The sequence below is a fragment of the Brienomyrus brachyistius genome, chromosome 10 (assembly GCF_023856365.1).
Source record: "Brienomyrus brachyistius isolate T26 chromosome 10, BBRACH_0.4, whole genome shotgun sequence".
Taxonomy (NCBI): Eukaryota; Metazoa; Chordata; class Actinopteri; order Osteoglossiformes; family Mormyridae; genus Brienomyrus; species Brienomyrus brachyistius.
Window position 1 is genome coordinate 26,977,362 of NC_064542.1, and position 25,922 is coordinate 27,003,283.

A 25,922-nucleotide genomic window follows, 5' to 3' on the forward strand; every position below is an offset into this window, starting at 1 on the left:
ACCCACCCACACACACACACACACACAGATTAAATAAGACTACAGCTCGATTCCACCCTACCGCATTTCATGAATTCATGCAAGTAATAATTAAAATCAAACATCGGTACAAAAAAATTCTACCATTAATATGGTGATGTACATTACACGCAGATATATTCGGTTTCTGGGGTTGCCGTAGATTAACTATGTCAGAACATGAGGAGAAGAAGCAGCTCTTCTCTTCAGCCGCGAATGATGTCATAGACTAAACAGGAAAGGGGGCAGCTTCCTATGCAGCCCGGTCGCAGGGAAACGTTCAGCTGTTTCACTGCGGTGACGTTTCTCAGCCGCATTATGCTAGAGAAGAATTCTCACTCACAGATGTTATAATTCCCAAAAGCACCCGCTCGCCATTTTGATTAACTGTCGGATACAACGTCTGTTTTCTCCGCAGAACTGAGAAACCATCTCGTTAAAGAAACCGGAAGGTTGCTAGTTCACGTCCCTGTATTGACTTCAGTTTGACAGAGTTTGGGCTGTTAGATGTTTGAAGCTATATAACATTTCATCTATCTATCTATCTATCTATCTATCTATCTATCTATCTATCTATCTATCTATCTATCTATCTATCTATCTATCTATCTATCTATCTATTTTATATAGCAACTTTTTGGCTTTAGGGTGTAGTTTGTATTAGGTTAATTAATAACTCACAATTTTTGTGAACTATGCTCATAAGTGTTGTCGACTTTTAAATTAACGTCCCGTGGGCTGTTTCGTAAGTTGCTTTTAGTGTCGTTTATAGCTTGATTTGGTGCCACTCGGGCAGTGAAAGCGGCTCGTGCGTAAACGCGAGCGGTGTAGCGTCACCGTCCGACGACTGGGGAAATTATTATTTGCTAGCGGTTACAACGAACAAAAAGAGCTTTATCCAGCGGAGAACCCCCATCCATAATCCAGGCCAGGTCTTATTTTCACAGCACATGGTTTGGAGACAGATCGCTATGGGTGTAGTCCCACTAATTTCCTCTCCCACCCACCAAACCTCAATGCTTGGTTTCTGTAGCGCATTACTGGCTATTTTTAGCAACAATTCTTGTTCTGTTCTATTTTTATCTTAAAATCACACCTCATCTGTTTATGGTGCAGTTCTGTTTGTCTCAGGTATATTGGACTTTTTAATATTGAACTCGAGTTTATTTTTATGGTATAGTGGTCTGCTAAAGTATGATAAATATTGTGTTTTCAAGTTCTTGACTTATTTCTTAAGTTTTGAATAGTTTGTCTATTGTGTTGCTTTTTTGCCTTGGAGATGAACATTTAGTTGGGGGTTTTATATGAAATAATGCAAGGAAACATGTCCCCAGTTTACCCCTTCCACCAGTTAATTAAAAAGTTCGGAACTGTGGAAAATGTGCATTTGCACAACTGACCTATTAGGTTTTATATACCGACTAAGATTTCAATGTAGAACATCGAAGTTCCGCCTGGATTAAAGTGTTTATCAATCTCACAACTATGGTGAATCATTCCAATAGGTAAAATAATTAAGTAATCAATCAGAGAATGCAAGTTTTCCAAATGCCATATCCTCACAGAAAGCACGTTGCGTAAAATAATCTCAGATTTTTTAAAACCGGCTTTTTTCATAAACTATCACTGACACAAGGAACCAAAGTTCCAGTTAACAGATAGGCCTGCTGGTCAATACAAATAAGTTGTAAGCAACATATAAATATGCGTGTCCTTATGCATGTTATAAAACATATATGTATTGTGCGGTACAGCAAACCATCCAGCTAGACCACGTTTTAATTGATTGCTCAACGGTATCACTCACATTCTTGATAGCAAAATGAAGCATTTTTACTGCGATAAACATATATTTAATTTTAATTTTCTAGGTCGTCTTAAGTTGTAATACTAAATCAGCATTCAAATGTTTTCTTCTATTCCCATAGTCATCACAGTGCGAAGGAGTGGCGCTGTTTAGTCCGAGAGCGGTCGGTGGAGGTTGTGAATCGTAGAATTGGGCTAAATCCAGCGAGACCACTCATCAGATTTATCGATTTTTAAAGACGACTCACTGAACCGATTCTTGCGTGGGATCGCGGAGCGCAAACGAACTACGGTGACATGGATTACACAATCCGCGCTGCCACTTTAGAAGACTGCAAGGACATTTACCGGATGATCATGGTGAGCCGATGTGGGGACAGGCGTGTCGCACAGGGTGGCACGTGTTCCGTCTGCGCGCGGAGGACGCATGGCCACAGCGTAAGCTTGGGTGTTGTAGCAAAAGGACAGCATGGCATACACATGCCACGGTGCTGGTGTGTCATTTCAGTACGTTTTGGTGCGATCTATTACTGATGCGCCGTTTCATTTTTCCGAGTGTGAGATGTCTTCCAGAAATAACTACACGAAACCAGAATAACTAGCTAGCTCGCCGTTATAGATGCGCATTTGGTATGTGTCCTATCTTGACTGATAGCATTTCCATGACAGTGCAGTATATAATTTTGAAGAATCCTGTTTAGTAAATGTTTGATGAATTGCCTGTATTTTACCACATTGTGTGTGTGTGTGTGTGCGCGCTCGCTGAGTGGAATAGCTGTTTCGATAAAACAAAAGCGCAGAATTATCCGCGCCTTTAACTCTATGAAGGATACATTAATTGATGTGTAACATCTTCCGATGAACTGTACACTAGTAATATGAATCTGTTTGTCCCTAGGAGCTGGCCAAACATGAAAAAGTTTCTGACCAAGTGAAAATTGCTCAGAGAGGTACATTATTACATCTGTCCATCTTCTAAATATTTTTGTAAATGTTCCTCACTAACTTGCAGAAGTGGTGGTTTAGTGGATTCTCTTGGCTTATATATTAGAGCAAGTACATGAAAATCACTGCAGAAATATTATAGTTTGAGATAAACGCAAACGGGAGATATGTAGGTGATGTAAATATAAGCCACTTAAATGCCGAAATCCTTTTTTCAGATCTTGTACAGGATGGCTTCTCTAAAAACCCTTTCTTCCAGTCCATCATCGCCGAGGTTCCTGAGCAGCACCGGAGCAGCAAAGATGGTGAGAGCGAGTCTGTAGTTTAGTTAATGATGTATCTAGAGATATTTCACTGTGTGGCTGCAGGACACCTTTCTAATGTTAGAGCTAATTTAGTGCCCCTCTGTCACTGTGAAACAGCCAAAGGCTTTGACAGTTCATCTTTACCCAAATTTAATGCGTATAAGTTGTGCATCTGTGAGACACATCATATGAGATCCGACGCAGAATGACAACACTGACCTTGGGAACCAAGAGTCGGAGGACAAACAGTCGACTGTAGAACATGTTCTGACTGGTCACAGTGTTGCAAGGTTCATGTCAATCGCATCACTCAGTGTGAGTAAACACATCTTCAAATATAGGTGTGTTCTCATCAGAGTTCGGTAATGCAGGTCCAGAGAGTATAAGTCCAGACTAAGATGTTCCTGATGACGACACTGAAAAAGTGCGAGATGTGATTAGAAAAGACTGAAGGCTGGGTGTTCGAGCAAGTCATTCTGGACAGGGTAACTGTCTCTAGGATTCCGGTTCTACCGATCAAGTCACTGCTCAAAGGAACCCATTTCTTTTTGTCGGTAAAATAAAACAGGGGATCCTGAACTTGACCTGCGGAACCACTTTGAACATCGACAGCATTGCATTTGGCTGTGTGACAGATGAGAAGGGAACTATTTTGAAGGCAGTCATGGCTGAATTTGTTATACGGAAAGAGTTACAGACGCAATCTCGTGCTTTTGTGTCAGACCTCGTATGCCAGAGCTCCCAGGTTTTCCAAATGTAAAAAGCACTGAGCATAATCTTCATTACTAAATGAAGATCATAATTATTCAGATTTATTTTTTCTTTATTCTAGTTTCAGCCGCCAACACACTGGTACAAATATACAGCAGGTCAACCCCCACCTGAGAAATAAAATGCCAATAGGAGAAGCACTTTCAGAAAACGCAATTTGCTGTTTTCCTCCTAAAATCACAAGTGCACTGTATGGCGAGATGTACGCGGACGCCATCTTGTCCAGCACCTCGTCCCAAAACCATGAGTATTGATATGAAGTTGCATAGCGCATTGTTGCTATATTAGCCTCTAATCCTCTGGGAAGGCTTTCCATTACATGCTGGGACATTGCTGGTGGGGGTCTGCGGCCATTCAGGTTGGATATTGATGCTGGGTGATCGGTTCCCTTTCTGTGAGCTTGTGTGGCCCCCCACCTATGATGGTGCCAAGTGGAAAGTCACTAACCTCTTCTGTTTAACATTTATTTGGTAATATTTTTTGTATGCAATCGCATGACTGTGCACTTAAGTATAAGCAGGATTTATGTCTAAGTGAGCATATGGATGTAACTACAAAGGCTTATGGTCACTCCGATCATTTGCAGGACATTCCAAGGTGGGGTTTGCCCTTTATTTTTTTGCCTATAGTTCATGGAAAGGACGGTCTGTGTACATGGAGGATCTGTATGTGATGCCTGAGTATCGAGGTGAGTGAACTGCCCTTGTTCCTGTATTATTATTATTGATTATCATTGAGTGGTGTGTGGCTCTGTGGGTTAGTGCTTGTGACCAGAAGGTTGTTGGGTCAAATCCCATGGCCGTGCCCCTGAGCATGGCCCTTAACCACAATCGCTCCAGGGACCGTCTGACCCTGTTTTCTCAATTGTAAGTCGATTCAGAAAGAAGCATCTGCTTAATAAATTGATGTAATGGTTAGTGTTTATTTTCGTCTCCCACTAGGTCTACTCAGAAAATATCCAATGACACGTACACAGTCTCCTGGCTAAATGTATCTTGTGTGTTTAGACCAGGGCTGCTCATTCCGGCTCCTGGAGATCTTCCACTCCGCAGAGCTAAAGCGCAGCCGTAATTTAACAGGAGGAGTTAGACTGATGTTTTTTTGCACTATCTCCTCCTCCAAATATGATGCCTAAGCCAACTTAGGAGAGAAAGTTCAGCAGACACTTCCTGTGAAATGCGTGCTGTCGGCTATTTTTTTCTCTGTGGGCTGCAGATGTCATTAAGCGACATCCCACGACCCCCTAGTTGGGAGCAATACCTTTAACCCATATAAATCTGTTTATGTTGTCTGGGCCCCTTCACCACAGACATCTACTGACACATGGGTGGGGTTGAACCCTACTGTAGGATGTACTGTGCTTTTCCCAGCCTGACAACCCTATATTTATGATTATTTATTTTGCGCACATATGACTGAGACAGCAAGAACAGCCTGGTCCTGCGAGGCAGAAGGAAAATTGATTGGTTCAGAACGATAACCAGTCAGATTGTAGAGGAAGTGGAACCAAGACATCTGATTGGTTCGTCCCGCCTCTATTTGCTTGGACTCACCTCCTCTATATTGTAATTGGTTATCTCTTAGAACCAATTATTTTTCTTTCTGCCCTCAGAACATTTTTGTGTAAAACTCCTATGAACCATTTGTGACTGATCTATATCCAATATGTACTTATTTCGTTTTCAGCAGTCTTGCTGAATCAATTCATACAATCAAGCCCAAGGCAGCACGTTCCCATTTTATATATGCTTTTTGTAGCATTCAAGCTGAATGCTAACGCTGCCACTCAGCGTTTTTTTGCCACTCAGTAGGTGTGAGCACAGTGACTTCCACCTGCCGTGATGTCATGTGCATACCCTTTATAGTAGGAGGAACGTAAGAATATCAGACAAGAGAGTGACGATCGGAAAGTATTTTACACCCGTAGCACAGCAATATGCAGAGTTTGAAAAGCAAAGTTTTGAGAGGTGGAAGCAGAAAGTGCCGCTAAACAAAGAGCTTGCGACAAGCAATCGATGATATTTGAGTCACTAGTTTAGACTGTCTTGCACACTCGCTACAGCTTGTGATACCGGAGGGGCTGCTATCACAATGGAGTATAAGTGACACTGTTGCCAGTGGGAGAAAAATTATGGGGCATTTTAAGCATTCATCACATGCATATACTCTCTTGGAAGATAGTCAAACGGAACTGCAAAATGCCTCAAAACATTGTACAAAGATGTACAAACGAGGTGAGACAGTACGTTATGTATGTTTCTAGTAGCCTAAGATTTTTTCGGATACATTTTTTTCATCTGTATTTGCTAGTTTGCTAGCCTAAAAGTAAAATCACTTGGCTGACCCGTGGGTTTGAACTAGCCACCTTCCAATCACAGACACAACGTCTTAAATATCTATGTAGGTCTGTAGATCTTGAATATCTCTGCGGGTTTGCTTTCAAAGTAGAATATCTTGTGGGTGTGACATAGTAATAATAATGATTTCAAGGATCAATAGGCGCTTTTCCACCGAAATTCAGGAACCTGGTTCCTGGTTCCGAGTTCTTCGGCAGTCTCGACTGGGAACTTTTGTAGTTCCTGGCCACTTTTGTGTGCTGCTCACCCACCACACAACAGGAAGTGTAGCCTAAATAAGAATGGGAGACGCAAAAAGTTCATAAGTTAGACTTGACACATGATTTCACAATGGAGGATGAACAGGTAATTTTATTAGTTGTTACTCGTTAGGAGGATAAAAATACAGGATGTTTATCACTATATGCCCCGACCCTGTATTTCTTCATCAAGCGAACATTTCCTACTCCAGAGTAGGGTCTAAAAAAAAAAAACAGTTCAAGAACTACCTCCGAAGAACTACGGTACCTGAAAATGGTTCTGGTTCCTGAAAAAGGTGCCTGCGATGGGAAGGCGTCTGAAAGGCACCTGGCACATTTCAGCCTTGGAAATCTGAGCTTTTGTTGTCTCGCTAAGATGAGACACCTTACATATAATCAGACTGGCCGTCTCACGCGTCTCTTCTTGACTTTCAGGAAAGGGCATTGGGAAGGCGCTCATGAGTAAGATCGCTCAGGTGGGTATCTAGTGTTACATGAGGTCAAACAAACAAGTACATAAGAAAAGTATATATATATATATATACTTTTATATATATATATATACCCACACACACACACACACACACATATATATACAGTACTGTGCAAAAGTCTTAGGCACTCAAAAGAAATGTTTAACGCTATTTATCTGGGTAGTAAGTGCACATTTTCTTAGAATGTACTAGAACTAGTAAAAATGCCTTCTGTTCTCCAAAACGTTACTGATACCTACTTGGATGGCTAGATGATCACCACTTCAGTTCCCAAACTTCTCCACGGTGGCACCCGAACCATTCCATGTATTTATTAAATTTCACCACCAGCTCGCTTAATTAATTAACTTAATTAGTTAAAAAAGCGAACGAGATATTGAATCGATATCTGAGGTGGGCTAGTGGTCAGGTCACAAAACACACGGGTGTGTTGTATGGTTGCTGGACATAACAGGGTTATTTTAGCAGAGGTTTCGAAATGGCGAAGCTGACACACTTTGCTAGGCTTAGCAGCATAGTTTTACACCAACATTACACAACGACAGTTATTTAAACATCTTTTTTTGGCTGCCTAAGACTTCTCACAGTACTGTATGTGTGTGTATATAAAAAGACAGTAATTACGTGGCTTTCACATTAAACACAGACCCACTGCACTTTGCTATTGTGTTGCTTACAGCTAGGTTTGGCAGCTGGATGCAATCAGCTGAATTTTGCCGTCCTGAATTGGAACAAAGAATCCATGGACTTCTACCTAAGTCAAGGGTGCTGGGATGTGACCACCGGGCTGGGCTATCACTGCATGCGCTGTGAGGGGCCCGCGCTGGAGGACCTGGCACGGGGAGACCCGAAAAACTGAGGGAACCTTCTCACCTGGCAGCCACACCTTACTGCCGCAGAAGAACGTGAAGCAGAAAGGAGTCCCAGGCGAAGCATGCAGGGTATTTTTAACCATTTCTGCTCTGTCCTGTGACATTTGTACATGATAAAGCACCATTTTAAATAGGCGATAACCCAAAACTGAAACTAAATATTAATGTTTCGTTTTAGTCTTGCTTGGCTGGTAAGAAATATTAAAATGCGCCAGTGTGTTGTCATAGGTTCCTAAGTATCGCACATATTCTGTGCTTAAGGTACAATTTTAGGTATTAAATTAAGTGCATAATTGAAGAAATGTCACAGAGATCAACTTAACAAATTTAAGTGTTAGATTTAACTTGAGAAGATGCATCATGTGATGTGAATTTGATATTATGTAGGAAGAGTTTCGAGTATGAGGTCATCTTAATTGCACTTAAGCCAACATGGACATCCCTGCAGATATTTGGTCGCTGTGTACTGTTTACAGGATACTGTCGTGAAGTGCATATCCATTCCATTTGGTTTAAAACCTAGTTTAAAAAATGGAAAGTTAGTTAAGTTTAATGGTGTTTGGTTGTATAGTTTGTAGTTTATTGCACTGTTTAAATTATTGAGGTTTTAGAGGTATACAGGTTTCAATCTGAAAGGTTAACTTCCTATTTAAAGAATATGGGTTCAGTTCTTTGGAAGTCGGCCAGGTGCCAATACAGAAATCTGAATTCCCATTGCCATATTGGGACTATGGTATTTGCCAAAGTCTGTTGTTTATTTTGTTTGTGTCTTCGTCGCGTTTTAATTTATTTCGTTTATATTGTTACTGTTCTTTTCTTATTTGATTTGTTTTCTTTCTGGCACTTTCGTCTGTCACTTTTATCTCGGAGAAATGGGCACCTGTCCATCACCTCGTCTCACCTGGGAAGATCAGTGAGGTTGGCATGGTGAACTCCCGTCTGCAAAACGGGGTTTGAAGGAATCAGCTCAGCTCCAAGGCGTGTGCCGCATCAGAGAGTCTTGAGCTGGCATCTTGAAGTGTGTTCTTTGATCTGAGTATTGCATGGTTCAGATCCTTAAAGCGCTTTTTCGGGTTGCGTTTCCTGTACAGATTTTCCATGTGTTTTGCAGGACGGGGAAACCTGGTACACAAGTATGAACAGTTTTGTTTAGAGTACATATTGAAATAAAGTAAATAAATAGTATCAATATTTAGTACGAAATTTGTTTGCACTGGTGTAATAACTGTAGGTGTAACATACAGCTTTGCTGGTTCAGCTTGGTACAGGTCACTAATAGAAAAACACGGTATTGAATGTGCTTTACTCGCGTGTGTGAATTGAATGATCTACAATAGCCATTAGCTTATATGATTTTTCTTAATATATTAATATAATCAGGTATAACATGGCATTATGGTAAATTTACTGGGACAGAAACACTCTGCAAGTGTGAAGACAAGCACAAGTTTTGACAAGTGTGTCTGTATGTCCGTGCAAACCGTTTTTATGTGTGGCATGGTGCAGTTTCCGTAATCCCCTTCAAGGCAGAACAGAACATAAATGCATGTTTTTTTCAATGTCCGACTCAAATGCCAGGATAAGATAAAACACTCTACTTGTAATCTGTGAATGGTTATTCTTGGTGTTTGTGGTGTAGAGTGATGTACAAATTAGAACGAAAGAGTTTTTGCCATTGGCTCAGACGGAAGTTCCTGGGACATTCTTAGCACATAACTTTGTCATTGTCCTCTGAAAAGAAAAATAAACAATGAATGAAATTTCGGTTGTGTTTCATTACTATAGACGCAGAAAAGGCCAAACTCTGCCAAAGGAACTGCCTGAATATGATATCCTCAGTATCCCGTAATATCCATCCATCCATCCATCCATTTTCTGTAAGCACTTGTCCTATTCAGGGTCAAGGGGGGGGGGGTTTCCAAGAGCCTATAGGTGCAAGGCAGCGAATGACCCAGGATGGGGCACATACTCACACATACTCACACATACTCACACATACTCACACATACTCACACATACTCACACATACTCACACATACTCACACATACTCACACACACTCACACACACTCACACACACACTCACACACACTCACACACACTCACACACACACTCACACACACTCACACACACTCACACACCACTCACACACACTCACACACACTCGCAGACACACTCACACACACTCACACACACTCACACACCATGCAGACACACTCACACACACTCACACACACTCACACACCATGCACACACACTCACACACACTCACACACCATGCACACACACTCACACACACTCACACACACTCACACACCATGCAGACACACTCACACACCATGCACACACACTCACACACACTCACACACACTCACACACCATGCAGACACACTCACACACACTCACACACCATGCAGACACACTCACACACACTCACACACACTCACTCACACACACTCACACACACTCACACACACTCACACACCATGCAGACACACTCACACACACTCACACACCATGCAGACACACTCACACACACTCACACACACTCACACACACTCACACACACTCACACACACTCACACACCATGCACACACACTCACACACACTCACACACCATGCACACACACTCACACACACTCACACACACTCACACACACTCACACACCATGCAGACACACTCACACACACTCACACACACTCACACACACTCACACACACTCACACACCATGCACACACACATGCACACCTATGGGCGGTTTGGCAACTCCAGTCAGCCTCAGCACGTTTTTGGACTGTGGAGGGAAACCAGAGTAACTGGAGACAACCCCATTACAAACCAAGGAGAACATGCAAACTCCACACGTACAGAGCCATGGCTGGACACTCGAACCCGGGTCCCAGAGGTGTGAGGCAACAGTGCTAACCACTGCACCACCATGCCACTCTGTATCCTGTAATATTACATGCATATTTCAATTAGGAATCATCCATCCACTACTCCCCTTATCCAATGAAAAGTTATTGCAGGCGAAAAGCATATCTCAGGCTGCACACTCTGTGACCAATTTATTAGGCAGACCTGCTTGCTAATACAGACAGCCTGCTTCTCCAAATAACCAATCACATGGCAATAATGGAAAGCAGACTCTACAGACAGAGTCAAGAATGTATCTTGCATTTTATTGTTTTGAAAGTTTGGTGATAGTGTTAGTTAATCTACCTAGCAATGTGGCCACTGCATGTATGTTTAACATGAAATGGAAGTGATCAAACACTGTAACACATATTATTAAAATTACCATCACATTCAGGGAAGTATTTGAAAGAATTTCAAACAGCAATGAATCATCACACCCTCTGATGATATTTTTGTTCTTCATGGGTTTGATTCGATAAAAGTATCATACGAATGTATTTTTCCTTGTAATGAAAGAGCGTTTTGTCGCCCCCATCGGAACTTCTAGGTACACGGCGTTTTCAAGCAACTTCAAGCGTGATGTTCTGCTGCCACCTGCTGTACTGGATGCTACTGCAGTTCTAAAGATTTAATAACAAGAATATATCAAGAACACGACACGCGTATATAAGCAGTTTAGTACAAAAATAAGCCTACTTGAAGAATTAATATGCCATCGCTGAAAATAATATAACTTCGGAACTGTATGTCTCAAAAAAGGAATACAAAAACGTATATTCAAAAGAGAAGTGCCGCACAAATCTATGAAGGACGAGAATTTATTACTATGCGTGGGGAACCTTACATACGTAAATACACATGGAATCCCACGGTTTGATCGAACAGATACGGATTAGACCGCTTAGGGCGTAGCCTTGTAGGATTTATGGCTCCTCTACAAAACCCTGCGAAGGCGAGTGCGAGAGAGACAGAAGAATGTGGTATTATTCTGAGCAATAAACTGAAGCTACTAATAATATTAAGTTGTGCACGTAAGTAAATAACGCCCAGAATTGCCGTTAATTGACCTTCCGGACAATCAAAAACAAGTTAAAAACGCAACGCCAGTTGCGTAAGAAGCACATGTTTTGCAAAATCTTTAAAGATTTTAAATGTATACATAAAATATGCACTATGAAGCTGACATTTAAATAACTAATGCTTATATAGTGATTTTAAAAATGAGTTATAAATTCTACAATTTGTTGGGCACCAAAAATTAATTAATTTACCGAAAACACAAAGGTTTTTGTCAGGCGGTGGGATGCGCTGGGCTGTTTGTGGTGTTAGACCAATTTTGGCTTTATCCACTCGGATGTCAAATGCTTTTCCATTTGAAGGGGTCCATATCTTCTTTTGCATTTTAAAACTCACTCGCATATAAGATTTGCGTTAGTTTTTTTTATAGAATGTTTGTCGGCCGGCTCAAAACGCTGTTCAATTAGTGCGCACACGGTGGTGACAGGCGGTGATCTTTGTACTTCCAGGCCGCACCGCCCATTGCTTACATACTTTCGGATTGCGGTGACCAAGCCTTTCTATGGCCTAAACTTATATTACCTCACTAATAGTCTCGAATTATACACCTGTCTGTATTAGTATTTTAAACCGAATCTGTGACACGTTCACAATATAGTTCTGATCTTTGTAACCATACTAAGCAAATATTCATTAACATGTGTGGGTTTTAATTAGGCCTATTATTCGTATATTTACTGACAACAGTCTTAAGGAACCATGCAAGTAAAATATTGCTGCGCTTTGCTTACTGGACAATAACATGTTAAAGGTTGTAACTTTTTTATGACAAACGGCAAAATAAAACGAATGAATGAATGTACACATATAAAATGGTATTACATAATGTGTAATAATCAACCCGAATATAATCGTCGTTTATATTATCTTTGTACTGCAACGTGGTAATCGTCGTATACAGCTATAAATCTTAGTTGGGCATTTCATGGGAAATTACTGGCACCAATAACACAGCTATGCATGGCGCGTTACTTTCCGTAATTCTTGTTTTAACATGCAGTCCTACTTTCCACAATTACTACGCCACTGACTGTATTTTTTTATGCGAAGGGGCCGGGCCGAGCCGGGTGCAGCTCGATGGAAATACAAGGGGTCAGTGGGTGTTTTTACACGGCGTAGTTCGGGGAGGACAGCTTGTAGATGGTGGTCGTCTCAGTCCAAAGTCCCAGATGCCGGATCAGCCCGTCGCTGAGCCTGACGAGCACAGAGCACAGTTGGCAATGCAACCTGAATAAAAGAGACTAAAGGCGGAGAAGACGACTTGACTTGGGAGACAAGTAGTTTTTTTTTGTTTGTTTCATCCCGTGCTCATAATCTAACATGTTGATCAGAAAACTTGTGTCAGAAGTATCGGAAGACTGTAATGCAGGACACCTTTTTCCTGTGCGATTTTAGAGACGATATCAGCTTTTGCAAATAAGGGGATCCCGAACGGGATATAAACCGAAGTTGCAAAAAAAGTTAAAGGTCAAAAATCAAAACTGATCTACCGTCCAGTCCTGCACATCATACTTTAAGGACGCCTGAATTAATCGCTTTGAAAGTTAATGCAGTCCTCTGACATGAAGGAAACCAAGGCGCACATTTAGCTGGGCAACTGGCGCAGCCGGGCATGACTATGCGGCGGATTGTGCAGGACAGGCGGCAGATGCGACAGCTGCGCTCCGTGTGGATCTGCGCGGCTCTGCTCGCTTTAATGCTGGCGGTCGTCAGCGTCGCGTTCACGGCGTGGGCATGGGGGCAGACGAGGAACCTGTCTCTGTCTTTCAAAAGCCTGCAATATCATCTCGAACAAGTAAGTCAGTTCTTCTCTTCTTCTTCTCATTATTATTATTATTATTTTAATAATAATAATAATACCAACAGCAGTAGTAGGCAATTGTTTTGTGGACTTTTTAATTTGCCTGCGTCAGTCACTGTTGCAATCACTTTTGTGTATTGCATTTACAAGGAATTTATAAGTCTGAAAGTTCGCTGGGGTTGGTCAGCGATCCCAGCGACCCGTGGTCATACGGTTATGAAGATAGTTTTGTCTGATGGCACCGATATAAAGTGCCGATGTGTTCCACTTTAGCCTGTGATGAGGTCCATGTGCGGTTAGCAGAGGTCCGATACATGCGCCGGACCCGTCAGTAGTCTTATTGCTCGACCTGGACACCTCAGCTGTTCTCTCTAGATCTGTTCGACGCCTTTCAAATTTCGTTCCCACTTTAGTTTTAAGGAAGATCTATAGCTAGTGCGGACACTTTAACCTATTGCAGTTTTGAAGCACAGCATGCATGTGTTATATAATATTTTCCAGTGCTTCTTCCATTATGAACTAAACTAAAGATCTGTGGTGAAGATGCTGAGTATATTACATTGTATTTTTCTTGTCTAGATGTTCTTGCTAAGTAATTCAAGCCGTTGACTACTGTTCTTAAATACTAGCCGTCTTGATAAGCATGGCGATTTAAACGTGAGCCCAAACTGTAAAAATGCGACCACTGTAACTGACTAACAGAGTGGTTTCATCTTGATATTATCTTTTGATTGTTTCCTATAAGCACACGTGTCTGTCACACAACCAGCACAGTGAAATAATGCAGTATGAAGAAGTAAAATAGCAACAGAATGTTTTCCCTCCAAATCTTTACTTGTTGGCACAGTATCTCTGGTACAACACTGCTTGGTGTGGAGGCCTCAAGGCTGAGAATTAAGCTCTGGAGTTTTTGTTTGCTTTTAACGTGGAAAAACTGGGATTCATGTGCTTTGCTAGCTTCATATCGCCTTTGAGATGTTTTATTTTATGATTATGGTTTCCTTCTACCCGGATGTGACAAAGTGCTTTGCAAACTGCTGCTCTTCCATCATACCTCAGCTGCTTGACCATTCAAAGATGTCATTAGCCCCATGACAGACTTGTGCATCTACTTCCTCTTGCGAGGTGTGACCAATCCGATCCGGGCAGTGTCTGAGTAGTAAGACATGCTTGGGGTTTTCAGATGATTAACTACTCGCAGAGATATGGTAATGATCCCCTGGAAAATCCTGCGAGCCGCCAATCATGTGGCTGGGTGAGTAGCTAGGATTTTTGTGATTGGAGGATTGGAAGGGAGGGAAAATGGTTATTCTTGGTGATTGGTCTTGTTGATCAGTTGGCCATCTGCTAATTTCCAATAAATGGATGGGTTAGGTATAAAATACCAGGGTTTTACTAGTTTTAATTGGTTTGCCCACAAAGTTGATACTTTGAAGTTTTTGACTGGTTCATTGTGGCCGTATTAAGTGAAATCGACAGTCCATCCAAATAGAATTACTCTGCTTTCTTTGATATCAGTCAGCTATTGAAGTTTTATAAGGTATCGGGTAGGTCGTGCCAAGCTGGTGTTAAGTAATGTGAAATGCTACAGCTGTAGGCTGAAAATGAATCGGAATGAGTAAACTGGTCTGACTTGCTTGTTAAGATTAAGTCTGATTGTGTCATGGGTTTGAGTCTTGCAGGTCAGTACACCATGCGGACAAACACAACTGTCCATAATTGTGACCAGCTTTTTGTAAGAATGTTTTTTTCTAACACTTGCCTTTGGAGCCTCTGCCTCCCCCACTCCCCACTGCATCCACCCCCACATGACTAAAGGAATGCAAAGCAATAGAAAATTGTGGTTTTAAAAAAAAGTGTCAGTCTGTTTATGTCTGTAGTCATCTAGAAAATGCAGCAGTTTTGCAAAAAAAAAACCCATCATGTGAGTTCTGCCCTTTTCTTGCAGGTTTATAAGCGCATGACCGTTTTCTGGTACCCTCACTGCTTCCTCCATTTCTTCCTCTCTTGTTCCAGGTAAATGCCCAGCGAGAGGCCATTGTGAGCCTTTTGCTGGAAAAGCGATTTAAGCTGGACTACCAGAGGGTCAAGAGAGAAGCTTTCAGCCAGATGGGACAGACAGGTACTGGGAGATGAGGATATGTTGGGAAAATGTTTAGCGCAGAGAAGGTGAGGAAATGGTTAGGAGGAGATGTGTAGAGAGGAAGGGACGGAGGAGCATGCAGGTAAGGAGCACTGAGGAGCAAGAGGAGGTCCGTGCAGATGAGGGAGGAACAGGTTGAGAGAAGGAAGAAGGGAGCGAAGGAATGTTTCCAAAGTCAGTGTTACTCCGAGGCCTGTCTCACCATGTGTGTAAATGCCACAGATTACAGGATGTTCTCTGTCTGCTTTGTTTACTGTCAGCGTATTTGAAACTGATGTGCTACAGTCTTAAGGAAACATTGGAATATCTTCCTGGTCTCATCCGTGTTTCTTTTTTCCTCATCATAACTTACCATTAACTTCATGAGAACTTGAGCAGAATTCCTAACCACACATGCATGTAACGCGTTCGTTTACCACGACAGTTTAGCCTGTACCGAATTTTTATGGAATCTTTGGAAAGCATGTGATTGGTAGGTTTCCACAGCAACTCATGATTGTGACATGAAGTCTTGTGATCTGTCAGTTGTTTCTTTAGTGTCTCAGTGGCAGGGCCCTGTCTAGGTCTTTCCTCAGGGTCTCAGTGTCTGGGCCCTGTCTAGGTCTTTCCTCAGGGTCTCAGTGTCAGGGCCCTGTCTAGGTCTTTCCTCAGGGTCTCAGTGGCAGGGCCCTGTCTAGGTCTTTCTTCAGGGTCTCAGTGTCAGGGCCCTGTCTAGGTCTTTCCTCAGGGTCTCAGTGTCAGGGCCCTGTCTAGGTCTTTCCTCAGGGTCTCAGTGTCAGGGCCCTCTCTAGGTCTTTCCTCAGGGTCTCAGTGTCAGGGCCCTGTCTAGGTCTTTCTTCAGGGTCTCAGTGTCAGGGCCCTCTCTAGGTCTTTCCTCAGGGTCTCAGTGTCAGGGCCCTCTCTAGGTCTTTCCTCAGGGTCTCAGTGTCAGGGCCCTCTCTAGGTCTTTCCTCAGGGTCTCAGTGTCAGGGCCCTGTCTAGGTCTTTCCTCAGGGTCTCAGTGTCAGGGCCCTCTCTAGGTCTTTCCTCAGGGTCTCAGTGTCAGGGCCCTGTCTACGTCTTTCCTCAGGATCTCAGTGGCAGGGCCCTGTCTAGGTCTTTCCTCAAGGTCTCAGTGTCGGGGTCCCTTCTAGGTCTTTCCTCAGGGTCTCAGTGGCAGGGCCCTCTCTAGGTTTTTCCTCAGGGTCTCAGTGTCAGGGCCCTGTCTAGGTCTTTCCTCAAGGTCTCAGTGTCGGGGTCCCTTCTAGGTCTTTCCTCAAGGTCTCAGTGTCGGGGTCCCTTCTAGGTCTTTCCTCAGGGTCTCAGTGTCAGGGCCCTCTCTAGGTCTTTCCTCAGGGTCTCAGTGTCAGGGCCCTGTCTAGGTCTTTCCTCAGGGTCTCAGTGGCAGGGCCCTCTCTAGGTCTTTCCTCAGGATCTCAGTGGCAGGGCCCTGTCTAGGTCTTTCCTCAAGGTCTCAGTGTCGGGGGCCCTCTCTAGGTTTTTCCTCAGGGTCTCAGTGTCAGGGCCCTGTCTAGGTCTTTCCTCAAGGTCTCAGTGTCGGGGTCCCTTCTAGGTCTTTCCTCAAGGTCTCAGTGTCGGGGTCCCTTCTAGGTCTTTCCTCAGGGTCTCAGTGTCAGGGCCCTCTCTAGGTCTTTCCTCAGGGTCTCAGTGGCAGGGCCCTCTCTAGGTCTTTCCTCAGGGTCTCAGTGTCAGGGCCCTGTCTAGGTCTTTCCTCAAGGTCTCAGTGTCGGGGTCCCTTCTAGGTCTTTCCTCAAGGTCTCAGTGTCGGGGTCCCTTCTAGGTCTTTCCTCAGGGTCTCAGTGTCAGGGCCCTCTCTAGGTCTTTCCTCAGGGTCTCAGTGTCAGGGCCCTGTCTAGGTCTTTCCTCAGGGTCTGTGTCAGGGCCCTGTCTAGATCTTTCCTCAGGATCTCAGTGGCAGGGCCCTGTCTAGGTCTTTCCTCAAGGTCTCAGTGTCGGGGTCCCTTCTAGGTCTTTCCTCAGGGTCTCCACTGAGGGTCCCTGTTTGGACCTTTTTCTCAGTCTCAGTTTAGGGGCCCCTCCTGGCACTTTGTTTTGGGACATAGGTTTTTCACAGTTCATTCTCTTACCACCATCATGCAGGTGGTTCCTGCCAGAAAATTGCATTCTTAAAATTTCCCACCTTTGGATAATTTCAGATCCAAGTTTTGTGTACAGACACAAAGCTATCGAAGTTTGAGGGGGGAGCGTTTCAGAAACTGTGACTGGTGGCCGATTGCCCTTGCTTTGCATTGGCTGTTCCGTGTCCGGAGTGAGTGGTTTCTGAACACAAATAGACAGGCACACTGCTATTTGCAGTGAGGAGGAGTGGGCAGAGGCAGATTGAGATTCACAAATTATAGATGTTTTCTGGGAGGCACTGGGAGCCGAACCAGAAGTAATTTTGTTTAGCTTTTGTTTGTGTTTTTTTTTCACTGCAACCATAAACGTTGCTAAGGGCCAGTGACCTTAGTGACAGAAATAAATAATACCTACTTCTGCCAGAGAGTAATGCCTCCCCCGAATCCCGAAGAACATTCTCTGATTTTCTTTCCATTCCTCTATCAGAATTACACAGGGAGCAATAAGTACATCATTATGTGTGCAGCTTTTCTTGTGTGAGGTTGGGGGTGAATGGAAACACTTCACATATGAAGCTAAGTGGCTATTTTACACATGCAAAGGGCACTTCTAATGGTTTCCTGTGGCTACTTCCAGAGCTGAATATACTTTCACGCCTGCTGAGCAGAATGCTGGTTTCCACACCTTTTTGAGTGTGTTTAAATGTCATTATTTAGGAGGGAGCGTCAAAGGGTAGTTGTAATGCAGTGCAGAACAAAAAAAACCATGCGTGAAACTGCTGCTGTAGAACTGGAAAGAAACGCTTGAGGTCCTGCCGCTTGCTGATTCAGCAGTGAGACGTGAGGGAGCCCCATTTTATTTTTAGAGTTGGCGGATATAATGGGATCCCGGTGATCTCCTGATGTACGGCATGAGCACCACGGGCATAAAAGGGCAGCGGTCGGTCACGGCACAGGGGCGAGGGCCGGTGGTCGGTCACGGCACAGGGGCGAGGGCCGGAGGTCGGTCACGGCGCAGGGGCGAGGGCCGGAGGTCGGTCACGGCGCAGGGGCGAGGGCCGGAGGTCGGTCACGGCGCAGGGGCGAGGGCCGGAGGTCGGTCACGGCGCAGGGGCGAGGGCCGGAGGTCGGTCACGGCGCAGGGGCGAGGGCCGGAGGTCGGTCACGGCGCAGGGGCGAGGGCCGGAGGTCGGTCACGGCGCAGGGGCGAGGGCCGGAGGTCGGTCACGGCGCAGGGGCGAGGGCCGGAGGTCGGTCGCGGCGCAGGGGCGAGGGCCGGAGGTCGGTCGCGGCGCAGGGGCGAGGGCCGGAGGTCGGTCGCGGCGCAGGGCGAGGGCCGGAGGTCGGTCACGGCGCAGGGCGAGGGCCGGAGGTCGGTCACGGCGCAGGGGCGAGGGCCGGAGGTCGGTCACGGCGCAGGGGCGAGGGCCGGAGGTCGGTCACGGCGCAGGGGCGAGGGCCGGAGGTCGGTCACGGCGCAGGGCGAGGGCCGGAGGTCGGTCACGGCGCAGGGGCGAGGGCCGGAGGTCGGTCACGGCGCAGGGGCGAGGGCCGGAGGTCGGTTACCGCGCAGACGTGTTCTATGAATGCATTATGAAGGTGCATTGAATGTTCTAAGAATGCATTATGAAGGTGCATTGAATGTTCTAAGAATGCATTATGAAGGTGCACTGAATGTTCTAAGAATGCATTATGAAGGTGCATTGAATGTTTTATGAATGCATTGTGAAGGTGCACTGAATGTTCTAAGAATGCATTACGAAGGTGCATTGAATGTTTTATGAATGCATTATGAAGGTGCATTGGATGTTTTATGAATGCATTGTGAAGGTGCACTGAATGTTCTATGAATGCATTGTGAAGTATTACCAAATGATGTTTTAGTAGCTGTTCCTTTCGCACACTTTCAATCCCTTCGATGCTTACAGATTTTCCACTGGAACACTGAAGAAAGTCATTTTTCAAAATGTTTATCAGATTGTAGGCTTAATCTCTCAGCAAAAGCCAGGTTTTGAAATTTGCACGCGGATATGATAGTGCAGATGTCCAGCCTCTGTTTTTTTCTACCTTTTGTGGGTTTTCTTGAAATTTTCTTGGGGTAAATATTTAAAAAGAAAAGCCCTCCCTGCCTTCTCAACATTTTTTCCACTTTTCTTTCTTTTTTTCCCCCCAAAGATCCCGGAAGTAGAAGGAAGAAGAAGAAACACCAGGAATTGGCTTCTCATTTTGAAAGTTAGTTTAAACAAATGCCCTTTTCCGATCTTTATTTTATGATAAAATACGGAGTGCTCCTTCCCGTTCTAACCTGATCTGCTATCTTTGTCTCATTCTACAAGTTAAAGACCAAGCCGTTGTAGAAGGTAAGATGATTCCTAAAAGTATCGTTTTAAAGGTTGCAGTACTTATTAATGCATGTTTCTTTCTGGCTGGTACATCACTGAATGTCTCTGCATCTTCTTCTGTTTTCGTGGTCGTTGTAGTGGGAACAAAGGGAGTCATCAAGGGCTGGACAGAGGAACGGCTGAACGCCACCAAGGCTGTGAGTTATGACCCCCAGGAAGGTGCCTTTAGAGTGGAGAGGAGAGGGGTTTATTTCCTGTACTGCCAGGTGAGACACACCCCCCCCCAATCCCCCACATTGACCACCTTACCTTCAACAGAGCAGCAAATCCATCCATCCATTGATTTTCAGGAGACATTTATGTGAAACGCATTTAAATTGGTACTTTGACACAATCTATTACATTCATAAAGGGTATATCTACCTCCGACTGCTGTGCACCTCCACCTTATCGTTATTAAAAATACTCGTGATAGGGGTGGAGCACTGCGTGTAAGGAGACAATTGGGGCCTGGGGGGGGGTCAGTATGGATACGATTCGTTATATGGATTTTGAGAGGGTGCTGTGCTGATGAATGAGGGAAAAACTGCGCAAGCACACAAAACTGTCAAATATGTTTCTTCCGCGATCAAATTCGACATCATTACTCTCCACTTAAAAATAATAGCAATCGGGTAACATGAAGGTTACAGGAGTGTCTGCCAGAGGTGGAAAGCTCAGGTCCAGAATGTACAAATCCGGACCACTGTTTGGGCTTGGCCCATCTTATGTTGTTGATCTGAAGTCCATTTCTGATCAGTTATTGTTGCAAGTCCCACGGTCTCCGTTATAATCTAAGAGTTAATGTGCCTTTGCAGTTGTTGCTGGAATCGTCTTCCCTTTCAGATTACGTCGGCTCCATCAATCACAGCTTATAAAATCCAGATTATCCCAAGCCAACATGCTTAGATCCCACAGCTCTTTATTTTATAATTTTAATATTAAAGATGGAAGTAAGCCCTTACACTAAAAATGTTAATATTAATCTATGATTTTATGTGATCCAAATCATTGTCAGTATTGTTTATATATTTTTTGGTTTATGCATCGGCTGTGAGTTTCTGCGATCTTTCAGCAAGCACCAAGATATTCCCGTTTAATTGTTCATGGCCAACTCGGGAATAACCAAAATTATGCGTCAATTTCATGAATCTGAAAGGGTGACTGTACAACATTCTGACCACACAGTGATAAAGCAGGCAGCTGTTAGAGTATATCAGAGCACACAGAGGCTACAGGAACACAAACCGGGCTACAGGAACACAAACCGGGCTACAGGAACACAAACCGGGCTACAGGAACACAAACCTACAGTTATAGCTGTAACGGTACACCTATTCATTTTGTTCAGTTACATCATTTTTGGTTCAGAACGTGAAAGGTGAAATCTAAATTCACAAGAAGTTGTTCAACACAAAAAACACGATGCTAATTGTGACTGAGTTGGTTACAAATGATGCTGGTTACAGTGCGTCGTAATCAGCATTATGGGAACGTCGGTCTCCCAGTAAACTGCACAAGTACTGGAGAGGGAGTAGTTGATAAGACCAGAAGGCCGATTATCGGCTCTGTTATATCGCACCCTGTTAGGCTGCTGAAAACACATCAAACATGATGACTCATTTGAGATGACGTCATCCAAGTGTGTGTATGCTGGACATCCATTGGCATTTATGGCACTTTTGCCAGGAAATTCAGACCAGGCTGGAAAAAAACTACAGCTTTGGGGGTGTTTATCACTACTGATATGTGACCGTACTCAGTATAGGAGAACGTGACATTTAGATGGAATTTTAGTTCATTATGATTGTTATGATGCAGTCTTATTTTTGGATCCTGACTTGTATAACTTTTACAATGTGCAAATAAGCATCTCTTAGGTTTTGTCATTCAAACATATTGACATTGCTTTTGGTTTATTGCTGTTCCTAATTGTGTTTGCAGTTTTAATAATAAATAGGGTTGCAAAATTCTGGCAGTTTTCAAAGTTGGAAACTTTCCATGGGAATTAACAGGAATATATGGGAATTAATGGGAATAAACTGGAAATTTGCAAAAAAGATGAACGTATAGCTGGAAAAAAGCATCTATACGAGACTAATAGTGATATCATTGTGTAACCAAGTGCTTGTAATTATGTGCATGTAAGAACAGCCCAAAATGAGCACCGTGTGGAGGGTAATAAGGAAGGCCAAGGGTCAGTTTCATAGCTGGAAAGTTTAGTTGAATCTTGGGGATTCACTGTTTTAAAGTCAACCGTGAGACACCTCCATGGCACCTCCATGACACCTCCATGGCACCTCCATAACACCTCCATAACACCTCCATGGCACCTCCATGACACCTCCATGGCACCTCCATGGCACCTCCATGACACCTCCATGGCACCTCCATGACACCTCCATGGCACCTCCATGGCACCTCCATGACCAGAAGCTTTATGGACGAGCGGCGCGACAGAAGCCTCTCCTGAGTCCGAGACACAAATCCCATCATCTCAGCTTCACCAAGCATCATCGGATATACAACTGGAATCATGTGTTGTGGTCAAACGAGACAAAAATTGAGCTTTTTGAGCAAGCATACCATTGCCATGTTTGGCAGGAAAGGGGAACTGCATGCAAACAGGGCACCTCTAACCCACGGTGAAATATGATCGGGGCATTTTCATGCTTTGGGGCTGGTTTGCTGCCAGTGGTCCAAGGGCTTCTGTTAAAGTCAGTGGCATAATGAATTCCATCGAATACCAGAACATTTTAGCTGAGAATCTGGTTGCTTCTGGAAGAAGGCTGACACTGGCCTGAGGTTGGGTTCTCCAAACAAGGCAATGATCCAAAGCACACGTCAAAATCAACCAAAAGTACTGGCTGCAGATACAGAGAAGTAAGGTTTTGAAATGGGCCTCTCAGGCTCCAGACTTGAACCCAATTGAAAATCTGTGGTCTCAATTGAAGAGATCAGCTCACAAGAGGAACCCCAAGACTCTGCATATAAAAGTTGTCCAAGATCCCTCCCCAAGTGTTCTGCAGCTTTGATAAACATAATAAGGCTGAGTGCTGTCATTCTCACCAGGGGAGGCTGCGCCGAACACTGACATTTGGGGGGAGGCCCAGTATTTTTGGAATCTGCCTTATGAAAATTTACGATACAAAAGGAAAACTTTGTTTTGTTACAAAAGCCTGTTTGACAAAGTGTGAGGCTGACCCAGTTGTTTAAGCACAAGATATCGCTCATTGCTTGTGTGGTTCCTTTTAAATATTCCATCCATCCATCCATTTTCCAAACTGCTTATCTTACTGGGTCGCGGGGGTCCGGAGCCTATCCCAGAAGCAATGGGCACGAGGCAGGGAACAACCCAGGATGGGGGGCCAGCCCATCGCAGGGCACACTCACACACCATTCACACACACATTCACATCTATGGGCAATTTAGCAAGTCCAGTACACCTCAGCATGTTTTTGGACTGTGGGGGGAAACCGGAGTACCCGGAGGAAACCCCACGACGACATGGGGAGAACATGCAAACTCCACACACATGTGACCCAGGCGGAGACTTGAACCCGGGCCGCAGGGGTGTGAGGCAACAATGCTAACCACTGCACCACCATGCCGCCCCCCTTTTAAATATTAATTTTTGCAATTTTCCATGAAGGGTGCCAGTATTTCTGGAGTTGACTGTAAACAACATTGTTACTGTTTTGTATATTTACTATATTGTACATTTTATCATTTTAGAGTCAAAGCCCAGTTGTGTAGTAGTGTTGAAGGAAAATTGGACATCAGTAGGCTTGGGAGACGAGGCATATTGGGTCTGTTATGTCTTAGGCGTTAGGCAAGAAGAGATTGTTTGGAATACTGTGTGTCTTTCTCTCACGGTAGCCTGCATGTAGTCAGGTTCACAGGCCCTGAAGACCTTGGAGAGAAGGGCAGTGGAGAAGGGGGGGGAGCCGCCTGCAGTTGTAGTCATGAAGTAGTCACAATAGGTTTTATGCAACGTTATGTGGTAGTACAAGTGTATAAGTAGTTATCACATTAATCATATGTTAACCATGTATTTGCAGTAAATCAGTATCTATATCCATACCTCAATCAAGCGGTCGGGACATGTATAGTGAAACCAATCAAATGGGTAGATCTTACCTTGCTACCAAGGTGAACCAATGGAGGAGGAGAATTTTGTTTGTTATACGTTTGAGTTTGGTTTGTTGGTGTTTTGTGACAAATAAGTCCTTATCGGTAATTGGGTGTTTAGCGACCGGTTGCTTTTTGTCCTCGGAGTACAGAGTGCCAGAGTGTGACTGGAGCACTTTGCTGGATTCCTCGAATAAAAGAGAGAACTTTGCTGACCAACTGAGAGGTCCGGAGATTTACTCTAAGTGGCTTAACTGGAGTTATGAGAGCGGGAGATTTATGATTTTACTTCCAGAGTAGGCTGTATAGTCTAGGTTCCTGTATAAACACTAAGATGTTTGCACAACAGTGAAATCGCCTAATGGCACATTTCTCAGAACTCATCGCCTTTAAGCGATGAGTTCGAAGAGATGAAGAGATGTACAGCATGACTGTACAGCTACGCAACTGATCTCCTGGGACATAAACCAATGTGGACTGTACACAGATTAAAGACTGAGTGATTTAGTGGGCTGTCGCTTTGTCACCCCAGGTGCACTTCAACGAGAACCAGAGCCCCTACGTGAAGCTGGAGGTGTCGGTGGGCAATGTGCAAGTGCTGCAGTGCAAGGAAGGCTATGGAACCACCCCCTCCTCAGGCTCCCATCTATTCCACTACATGAAGCCGTGCCAGGTGTCGGGCTTATTGCGCCTAGAGAAAGGGGATGAGCTCAAGGTCACCACCGGCGCCAAATTCACCCTTTTGAACACTGTCAATCATTACTTTGGGCTCTTCAAGGTCACCTGAGGCTGCCGGCATTGAGTTGACTCGCCTTACTCTCTACCCCAAAAGCATCTTCAACATCCCTCTTCATACATGAGCCTGTGTGTGTGTCTGTGTAAACATTCCCTCCAAACCTGAACCTTGGACATATTTCTCATTCGTCTCTGAAAAGGGGACAGTATCAGGCTTAGACTTATGTGGTGCTTTCATGTTCTGTTCGACACGGAACCCTGTGCCTTCCTGCTTCCGGCCCTGTGTGCTGCTGCCCAGGCAGAAGAAGCGGAGGACTTGCTTCATGGAAACTTTCAAACCGGTGCCCTGCACCCGGAGCTCAGTCGGCCTGAATCCTGAACCGTACCGTCGGCCGATTTGCAGGGCTGGGTCACATCTTCGTAATGGGTTAGCACTTCCAGAAATGCCGCTTTCATCTGAACAAACTACAATCCATTGGACTAAAATTCATATTGACATTTTTAAACCTGCGTACCCATGTCCCCCCCCCCCCCCCCCTTTATTAATTCAGACCAATAGGTATTAACTGCAGGCACTTCTATTATCTTCCGTGTAACATACTACATTATTAACTGCGTGGGGCTGTAATACATGATATGATGTAAATGGTACCTGTGGTAAACTCTGCCACCCAGCACAGTCTGCTTTGCAAATAAATTCATTTGCATGAGCAGCCTTCCTGCGCCCATCCTCCGCTTCCTGCTGCGGTGTGATCTTTTTTTTTTAACATTGGATTGGAAATGCCGACATGAACTAAAATTAAGCAAAATCAAATTAAGCATCTATTATTCTTTATTGTCATGTCG

At 44.2% G+C, this 25,922-nt stretch overlaps 2 protein-coding genes across 4 annotated transcripts; both read left to right on the plus strand.

The window, feature by feature from the left end:
- Nucleotides 1-1,946: 1,946 nt before the first annotated feature.
- On the plus strand, nt 1,947-9,567 carry sat2a.1 (spermidine/spermine N1-acetyltransferase family member 2a, tandem duplicate 1). 3 transcript variants are annotated; one of them, XM_049029363.1, is made up of 6 exons: nt 1,947-2,184; nt 2,723-2,774; nt 2,988-3,074; nt 4,432-4,533; nt 6,877-6,917; nt 7,615-9,567. In XM_049029363.1, exons 1-6 carry the CDS (start codon nt 2,122-2,124, stop codon nt 7,792-7,794), a joined length of 525 nt encoding a protein of 174 aa, XP_048885320.1. In that variant the 5' UTR covers nt 1,947-2,121; the 3' UTR covers nt 7,795-9,567. The 3 variants fall into 3 exon arrangements, with proteins under 3 accessions (XP_048885320.1, XP_048885322.1, XP_048885321.1); XM_049029364.1 differs by lacking the exon at nt 1,947-2,184 and adding an exon at nt 2,272-2,331; XM_049029365.1 differs by lacking the exon at nt 4,432-4,533.
- Nucleotides 9,568-11,367: 1,800 nt separating this feature from the next.
- On the plus strand, nt 11,368-25,841 carry tnfsf12 (TNF superfamily member 12). Its single transcript, XM_049027731.1, has 7 exons — nt 11,368-13,601; nt 15,624-15,738; nt 18,762-19,354; nt 19,943-20,060; nt 20,165-20,188; nt 20,309-20,436; nt 24,874-25,841. The coding sequence occupies exons 1-7, from the start codon at nt 13,419-13,421 to the stop codon at nt 25,126-25,128; spliced, it is 1,416 nt and encodes a 471-aa protein (XP_048883688.1). The 5' UTR covers nt 11,368-13,418; the 3' UTR covers nt 25,129-25,841.
- The last annotated feature ends 81 nt before the right edge of the window (nt 25,842-25,922 follow it).